Below are 10,114 nucleotides of genomic sequence, written 5' to 3'. Positions count from 1 at the left end.
CCCGGATTTCCTGTTCTGCAGTGAGGACCATCTCCCACTGAGACAGAAAAATACACACACACACACACACACACACTTTCACACACTTACTCACAGAGAGAGAGAGAGAGAGAGAGAGAGAGAGAGAGAGAGAGAGAGAGAGAGAGAGAGAGAGAGAGATGATGTATTTTCCTGTAAATCAGGGCTTTTCCTGCAGAGCTCTGTTACTTTCAGTTTCACACAAGAAAACAGAAGGAACACACACATGGAGAAGGTAACATAGCTAATTATAAGTAATATTGTTTAAATAGTTCTCAGTGTTGAATTGTTCTCACCGCTATTGTGTAATTGTTCCAGATTTTCTAGGTCGACGCCTCTGCATTTCTTGACTTGAGTCTTTATTACATTGTTTTGAATTTTTCTTTGCTTTGTCAGTTTTTAGAATAAATGTGTTAAAGTTGAATTCTTTCATGCTGATCTGAATGCTTTTCTTTCTTTTCTAAATGTTAAAAATATGAAAAACTTATGTTATGACCCTTTACATATGTTATTATATAGAGATAGACGTTTACATCATATTCATTGTAGATACTGTAGCTGATTGTTTATTGGTTGTTGTAGGTGTTGCTATGGTGACATCAGTCAGAATGGCTCCTCCTCTTCCTATGATCTTTCTGCTCATGATTCACGGTGAGTGACTGATGCTACAGCAACACTTCACTCAATATACACTGATCAACATATTATATCATATTCAGAGTGTTTCATTTTTTTGCCATTTATTTCTATATATTTATGATTGATATAATATATGGAATAATAATATATTGTGTCAATATATTGTGTTATATATTATATAATATATTGAAATTATTATAATTTCCATTTATTGAAAAATGTGTTTACAATATATTTACACTGTAAAATGTCATTAAATGAGGAAAACGATTACATTAAATTTATCAATGATGTTTTACTCAACGTTGTGAGTTGACTGTGCATTGATTTGTGTTTATTAAACTGCAAATACTTTGTGCATCGCTACTGTACTCTTCAGCACAATGGTGACCCACAAAACCCAGACAACAGATAAATCCCCTTTAAATCCCAAAAGAACATTACACACTTTTGTGAACATTAAACACAAGATTTTTGACTTAATCAATGATGATTATGAAATCATCAATAAATACCCAATAGATTTTCTCTATAACAATATATACTCTATACTTTTTTATTTATTAATTATTTTAAGTTGTAGTTTTTTTTTTATTCAAATAAATGCGCAGGTCTATTAGTGTCCTCTCTTATTTTTATATGAACAACTTACAATTTTGAGTAAAACATCCTTGAGAAATTTAGGCGATAGTTTTCTAAGTACACTCCACTAATTACTTTTTACAGTGTAAATATATTGAATAGTGCATAAGGAATTGCCACTCTCATATATTGAAAAATGTATTCGCAATACACATTATATTAACGCAATAAATGATTTCATATATTTTTCAGTATATTTACACCATATAATATATTGATCAGAAATATATGGAAATATATTTTTGTTCAGTAAGGGTGTACAGCATCCGTCATCATGGCAAATCTAATTTATACTCTTCTTCATCACTGACCCCTACTGGAGAATTTATGTTGAGTTCTGACTGTATTTCACTTCTTTAACCTTTGTCTGCTCTGTAAATGTTGTGTTGTCCCAAACATCTGTGCAGTGCTCATATTGTAATATAGTGGATATGTGTTTCTATTGTAAATATATTTACAATAGAAAATATATCCCCCCCCCCACACACACACACACACACCAAATTTAAATACAATTTTAAATAAATAAAATGTTTTCCCCATCACAGACTCTACCACGTTCAAGAGGTGTGCTGCATAGTGCCTTCTCCACAAGCTTAATATAACTGATAAAACAACATTTACAGTTTGATGAATTCTGTGTTTCAGGGGTTTCTAGTGCTGATTGGAGTGTGAGTTACAGTCCTTCACACATCTGTGCACTAAAGGACTCAACAGTGATAATGAGATGCTCTTATAAATACCCTCCTGGATATCAGATCAAGAAAGTGTTCTGGACTAATAAAAATAGTGCAGAGCCTCCAGATCTGTCTGAGGACCCTGAATACAGTCAGAGGCTTCAGTATCTGGGAGATAAACAGCAGAACTGCACCGTCAGACTGAGTCATGTGACACTGAAGGATTCACACATGTACTATTTCAGATTCATCACTGATAAACCTGATGGAAAATGGATTGGTGATCCAGGAGTGACTCTTACTGTCACAGGTGACTTTGGTGAGGGGTTATCTCTTCTTCTGCACAGCAAAATCCCCAGTGTTAAATTAACACTCCTCAGTGTTTATATGTGTCCACACTACAGGGTGTTAAAAATGAACACTGAAGCAGTGTTGAAGTTAATGAGATAATTAAGTTAACACTGAAGCAGTGGTGAAGTTAATGCGATAATTAAGTGATTAATTAAGTGATGATTGGCCATTAGTGGTGACACCTGATGATAACAAGCAGACTCACTGAAGGAAAGAGAAACAAGAACAGAAAAAAGAGAAACACAAGAACTACTGACTTCGAGCCATTATTGCACTTATTATTTGACCAGTTTGACTTTATTTCTGTCATACATCTACACACGGTCTTATTTAGATTTAACAGAAGTTTAGATGGTAATGTTTTATGGAATGTTTCGTTTCATGTCACCATTATGGTGACCAGTGGTTGCTTTAGTTGGGCTCTTGACCCTTTCCTTTTTAACATTAGTATTTTTCCTATATGGGGAGGCTGCAGACCGGGAGCCGGTAGATCTACGCCCCAAGCAGTTTTACGCCCCAGCAGTTTTACGCCCCTGCTGTTCCTGATGCGTCCAGTAGGGGGATATGCTGCGAAATAACACCAATAAATCGACGCTCAAAACTTACACATTAATAACCGTCCTGTTCATAGATTTTGCCCGAATTTGTGTTTTTTGTTAATTTAAATATAAACGTTTTAGTATAAATCTGCACTATGGATTAAAATATCTGTAGATATTAGGTTGGGCTTCACTCAGCCTATACAGAAGACTATTTGTTTTTATGAATTAAAAAAATAACACACATAGTTGGATCAGATGACAAGTAATGATATATGACATACTGTAGAATTGTTCATTGAATATTGAATATATTAATATTGAATAAATAATAATAATAATAATTAATAATAGAATATTCACTGTATGTTTTTATACAGGAGACTGAGTGAAATATGTTGTTGTGAATTTATATAAAGTTACAATTAGATATTAACCATATTTAGCCCATTAGACAGCACCGTGTAATCATATGGATTCTCTATTAAATATCTGCTACAATTCACTTAGTCATCATACAGCTACAAAACAGTGTCCTACATAGTATTTTATGAAGACAAACACAATTTATCCCTTTTCTAAAATTCCAAGGGCCATTTATAAGGAGGAGACAATATTGTTGTTCACAAAAACATTATTTATCAACACCATTTATGAATTATGATGACTCCTGTAGATGACTCCCCTATGGCTTGCCACTCTTCTTTAACTGTTTTTCTATCCTCCTGCCAAAGTGCTTCTGCTCACTGATAAAAATAAATAAATAATTAAACAAAAAAAAAAATGTAAAAAGGACATCCATGGTGAATTTGATCTTGTCAAATTCACAAGCAGCAGGACTCACTGTTACATTTTGTATAAAATTCCTGAATCCTTTTTTTTTTTTTATCACAGTTGCTTTGGTACATTTCATCATTATTCATTATATCAATTCATTATTTCCTTCATTAGTGAAATTCTAAATACACCTTCGCAATTCATCAGGACACATTTACAAAATAACGTGTAATAGAAATGTATTGAAAACATGCTTAACAGTTTATGACAACTAGTCAACCATTTTGCATTTAATGACTTGTGCAAGGAACTAGTATAATAGGCCTATATTTTGATCAACATGACATAAAGAGTTGATAATGTAGGAAACAGCAGACAGTTGTACATTATCAATTGCATGAATGTACCGAAGCATTTGCAATTTGTATAAAATGAGAAATTGCTTTTATGATGTGCACAAGTGCAAGATGATTTGATTTCAGATGTGATCTGAGAAATGCACCAGTGTGTTGCCCAGAATTTATGTCAGGTGAGTGTGGATTGCATCAATTTACTCCTGATCTTCAAAGTACAATGGCACAGGCACTTGTTGGTGGAACACTTTTGGAAAAAGTGTCAAGACACTTTGATTTCTTTTGGCCACTGATGATGGACTGTGCAGAGAAAATTGAAAATGACATTAAAAACATGTCCTTGTATGTCTCTGTAAGTCATTTATTTACTAGAGAAGCTATTGGTTTAGAATGCAGTTAAAAAAAGAGATGGGTGTTTATAGTTTATACAAGTTGAGAGAGAGAGAGAGAGAGAGAGAGAGATTTTCTCATTTCCTTAAGTAGCTAAAGCAAACACACACCTTTATGGGATGCATCATGCAAGTTACTTGGCAAAGACTGAGATGATAAATCCCACATTAAGTGCACACAGCCTACATTTTAATCCAGATCAGTAAGCTATTTTAAGAAAAATGTATATTTAGATATAAATTAGATAGTTAGATCATCTCATTTTATAAGAAACAAGTCAAACCAGAAAAGAGTAAAGGAGTCTTACCAGAAGATAAAGACAGGCAACAAAAGAAAATTAATTTTGAAAGTGAGTAGAGAAGACTAGGGGCAGCTAAACTTACACGTGGTAAGCTATAACTTATAAATTTAAGCCAGACAGAACATCAACCTGACCGTCCAGAACCTTTTGTCTCTCGAAATAAATTATAGACCCATCCATTGATATATAGAAATGAATTGATATCTACCTAGCTCTATCAAGCTAATTGTTTATAAATAATAAATGTTGCATCATTGCTAAACAACAATAACTTTAGCGGATTATTTAATATACCTCAATTCGTGTCGCTGTACAACCTCCCCCTACTGGACGCATCAGGAACAGCAGGGGCGTAAAACTGCTGGGGCGTAAAACTGCTTGGGGCGTAGATCTACCGGCTCCAGGTCTGCAGCCTCCCCCTACTCTATTTTTTTGGCTGCTCCAACTCTGTGCTTATAGAGCATATGTGTTGTGGCAAGAGAAACTATGACCCCGGCTGTGTTTCCTGAAAACATCACAAGCCTAATTTGATTGTACAGACCATTTGTTGCAGTTGGTCTGCAATCAAGTTAAGTTTAAGATGCTTTTGGAAATTCAGCCCTGGTTATGTTTCAATGATGAAATTACTAGTGACCTGATTCAATGATGTCATCCAGCATTATAAACTGATTATCCACATGTTTTATTAATTTTTCACTACAGTAGTTACTTCCAGCAATGTTTTAAAGATCTGAAGGATTTAAAATCACACACAGACATCAAGAATCTACATATGAATCTCAACAATGGTGACAATCAAACAAATGCTTAATGTTGCAGTGCATGATGGGAGCCACCAATCAGAACGCATCAATGGCTGACATCATGCATTGCAGCATGAATAAATTATGCAGCTGAATTGTCCTGTAATTTTCATTGTTTTTTCTGTTTGCTTTTATTTTGCTATTGTTTTGTTCTGACTTTAGTAGCTTGTTTTGTGATGTTCAGAGTTTATCTGTTTGTCACTAGTTTGTTTATTGTCACCATTGTTGAGAGTCATATGCTGATTCTTGATGTCTGTGTGTTTAAACACAATAACTTCTTTGAACAAAGTATTTTCAAAATTTTTGATATTGTTGTTGGATCTCAAACTGTAGAATCTCAGAGCTACGATCACCAATACTAAAACAAGACATCAAGCATATAGTCAAAGATTTAGACTCTCACATCAGTGAATCAGGACACTACATGATAAAGTTTTTATCATCAAAACATATTGTGAGCAGGTCATGTTTTCTCTTACAGTAACAAATGTGCTTTACAAACACAGATTTGTAGCAACCAGAGAAAAACTAATATTAAAAAATGAAAAGTGTCAAGAGCCCAACTAAAGCAAACACTGACCACTTTAATGGTGACTTGAAAAGAAAAATTCCATAAAATATTACCGTCTAAACTTCTGTTGACTCTCAAGAACTTTTGTCGATGTATGACAGAAATAAAGTCAAACTGGTAATAATAAGTGCAACAATGTGTAATGACTCGAAGTCAGTAGTTCTTGTGTTTCTCTTTTTTCTGTTATTGTTTTTTCTCTTTCCTTCAGTGAGTCTGCTTGTTATCATCAGGTGTCACCACTAATGGCCAATCATCACTTAATTAATCACTTAATTATCTCATTAACCTCAACACTGCTTCAGTGTTAACTTAATTATCTCATTAACTTCAACACTGCTTCAGTGTTAATTTTTAACACCCTGTAGTGTGGACACATATAAACACTGAGGAGTGTTAATTTAACACTGGGGATTTTGCTGTGTGTGCATTATGTTGAATAATAATCAGTGTATGACAGCAGCACTAGATATAATGTGTGTGTTGTGTTCAGATCTTCAGGTGGAGTCTCCTGAGAGAGTGACAGAGGGAGATTCAGTCACTCTGAGATGTAAAAGCAGCTGCGCTCTGACTGACAGAGCAACATTCATCTGGTACAGAAACTCACAGCCATTAACTGAGAGAAGAGACAGAAACAATGAACTCCTGCTGCAGTCAGTCAGAAGAGAGGATTCAGGCAGATATAGCTGTGCTGTAGACGGACACACTCACATCTCTCCTGCTGTTCAGCTCAATGTCATGTGTGAGTACAGATTCATTTAGTCTTTTTAAAAAACAGAGATTGTGTTTAAATGAGATGATTTTAAGATTTAAATTTTGTCTGTTTCAGATCCTCCCAGGAACGTCTCAGTGTCCATCAGTCCATCTGGTGTAATAGTGGAGGGAGATTCAGTGACTCTGAACTGCATCAGTGACTCTCCTGCTGTTCAGCTCAATGTCATGTGTGAGTGCAGATTAACTTTTTTTTACAGATTAATTTGTTCTTCTAAAAAAAAACAGAGATTGTGCTTAAATGAGATGATTTAGATATTGAATTTTTGTCCTGTGTTAGATCCTCCAAAGAACGTCATCAGCATTAAACAGTGAAAAATTAAACTGGGATGTTTGCTGAAATTGTCCAATAATAACCAACTGCAGCCTTTCCTAGAACATTTTCCACCAGCCGTCTCTGATAAATACTTTTACCTGACATCTGTAGATCCTCCAGTGAAACCTGTGATCTCCATCAGTCCATCTGGTGTAATAGTGGAGGGAGATTCAGTGACTCTGAACTGCATCAGTGACTCAAACCCTCCTGCAGAAATCAGCTGGTTTAAAGGAGGAACGATTGTAGGATCTGGAAGAATCTACAACATCTCAAAGATCAGCTCTGATGACAGTGGAGAATACAAGTGCAAGTCCATCAATGAAGATGGAGAGAAATACTCTGATAATGTGACTTTAAACATCATGTGTGAGTTAATGATCACCTACATATTGTTAAAAAAACCTTCAAATTCATTATTTTCTAGTATTTGTTATTAATTTAAATTTTTGTCTTTAGATCCTCCCAGGAGCGTCTCAGTGTTGATGAGTGGATCTGGTGTAATAGTGGAGGGAGATTCAGTGACTCTGAACTGCATCAGTGACTCAAACCCTCCTGCTCTGAACTTCAGCTGGTTTAAGGAGAATGAAACCTCAGCTGTTGGATCTGGACAGAGTTTCAGTGCACTACAGAGTGGACGCTTCTACTGTCAGGCTCACAATCAACATGGATCTCAGAGATCAGACGCTGTAACTGTCACAGGTGAAGCTTTTGTAAGAGCAAACCTGTATAACTTCCTTTAGTCTGGACTGTTAATCTTATCTGATAATGTTTCACTCTTTCAGTGCATCCTAGATCCAGTTGGCATGAAGTATTTGGGATCACAGTGGAATGTGGATCAATATTCATCCTCGTCATCATCATTATCATCGTCATCCTGTTTATAATGTGAGATCCACAAACAACATTGATAATTTCAATATAGTCGTCCATATGCTGTTAATTTCTGTCATTATTACAGAAAGAAACGAAGGAGTGTTAAAAATGAAAATCTCACAGTGAAAGAGGTAAATCATCCAAACACAACATGACTTTACAGAAGCAGAAAATTAATCGATCAGCCATCATGTCTTCATGATCTGCATGCAGGAACAAACATACAGTCCGATTCAGAAACAAATGAGTCGATTCTAAAAATAATAATACTAATGCTATAAATTTAGTTTATATTGACTTCTCTATTTTGTGATGTAAATCCTTCTGTCTCTCCTATAGATCTCTGATCCCAATGAAGACACATATACAGCTCTTTTATAAAGAACCAATCCTGAGCTTTGTGGGCGGAGCCACAATATGATTGACAGGGATTGACCCTCATTTGTTCCCTTTGACCCTTTGCAAGAGAATGACTGCTATTGTGTGCTATTGACTGATGTAATGCATGTTTCATTTTGTTTAATATTTTTTTGAGTGTAATCTTAAATTGATATATAATACTCTTTTTCAGTATTTTTGGTCTTCAGTTTTAGGCACAAGCTTGGAAAGCAAAAAATATACTTTTTTTTATCAGTATTTGAATGCATACGTTTTTTTTTATTGTTATGTATTTTCATGTGTTGTCCTCGGGGTTCCCCCACACATCAGGATTATTCGTGATCGTGGCGGCTCCGACATTCTTCAGAGCAGATCCAGTCACTCTTAACACACCTCACACACCACAGGAACATCTGATCAGATAATCTGTAGAGCCATCAAGATAATCGGGACTTCACTTAGGATTGTCGGAAGGAGAAAAATATTTAGAAGACATTAAATCTGTGAAGATCTCAGCAGAGGAGGATTAAACAACTCCACAAACAGTGTAGTTTCACAGAGGTGGTAATGTAACACTTTTGATACAGGAGTCCATAGCCACTTTCAAGAAATGACTGAAGACGCATATTTTTCTGCAACATTTGATCCATTAGTACTAACACTTTATGATTTTAAACTGAGAAGGGTCATAGCACGTTATATATTGTCCTGTTAGTTTAACTGTATGAAGGACTAAAAATGACAGAACGAAAAATAAATAAATAAATACATAAAAGTAGAAATAAATAAATAAATGCAGAAATAATAGTGAAAATAAATACATTTTGGTAATATAAATGGCTATTTCTGTATTATTATATTTGGGGATATTTGGGGATATTTAATTGAATTAATCAATCAACAATACCATTGATCAGCATTACCAAACGTGGACGTTCCACTAGAAACAAACATTGATGTATTGTTTTAATTTATTACTGTGAAGCTGCTTTGATACAACCTATGTTGTGAAAAGCGCTATATAAATACACTTGACTTGACTTGACTATTTTTACATGTATTTATTTATTTATTTATGCATTTCTGTATGTATTTATTTATGTATTTATACATTTATTTATTTATTTATGTATTTCTATATTTATTTATTTATATATTTATATATGCATTAATTCTACATTTATTTATTCCTACATTTATTTATTTATTTATGTATTTCCACATTTCTACATTTATTTATTTCTGTATTTCCACATTTCTACATTTATTTATTTCTGCATTTCTACATTTATTTTTCCCTGCGCATGTATGCTAATTGACCTATGGCTAAGCCACACCCCCAAATGCGATGAGCCAATCACAGTACGCATAGCTAGCTAGGACATTCTCTGTTTCCACGTCCATTGCAATGCATTGCAGTTAGTCAGTTTTTATTCGTTTTTATGTATTTTTCTTGTCATTTTGGCTTTTAAACAGTTTGTGTGTGTGATGTTGGTTGGGTGACAGTTGTAGGTTACAGTTTGACAAGAGTTTACAGTTTGACAAAAGCACAATGTTGTGTTTTACACAAATGTGACCCGTCACGGAAACCAGGGACTCGAGTCGGCAGCACAACTTTCGAGCAAAATGAGAAAGAAGCTTTTTTTTCAAAATTTGTGATTTTCGTTTTTTTGCAGAATCTGTTAGTTGAGATCACGAAGAAGCCTCTGCATGTTTGA

The 10,114-nt window shown here is 34.6% G+C and overlaps 1 protein-coding gene across 1 annotated transcript; it reads left to right on the top strand.

Moving 5' to 3' along the window:
* Window positions 1–222: 222 nt before the first annotated feature.
* On the top strand, window positions 223–9,435 carry LOC308688235 (B-cell receptor CD22-like). The gene is made up of 10 exons (XM_081361176.1): window positions 223–253; window positions 601–669; window positions 1,948–2,295; window positions 6,552–6,800; window positions 6,888–7,001; window positions 7,257–7,511; window positions 7,602–7,844; window positions 7,928–8,030; window positions 8,104–8,149; window positions 8,358–9,435. Exons 2-10 carry the CDS (start codon window positions 609–611, stop codon window positions 8,397–8,399), a joined length of 1,461 nt encoding a protein of 486 aa, XP_081217302.1. The 5' UTR covers window positions 223–253; window positions 601–608; the 3' UTR covers window positions 8,400–9,435.
* The last annotated feature ends 679 nt before the right edge of the window (window positions 9,436–10,114 follow it).

Source organism: Scardinius erythrophthalmus, assembly GCF_964197995.2.
Source record: "Scardinius erythrophthalmus genome assembly, chromosome: 3".
NCBI classification, from domain to species: domain Eukaryota; kingdom Metazoa; phylum Chordata; class Actinopteri; order Cypriniformes; family Leuciscidae; genus Scardinius; species Scardinius erythrophthalmus.
Note: the sequence above shows the minus strand (reverse complement) of the source record. Positions and strands in the feature narration are given on the sequence as shown.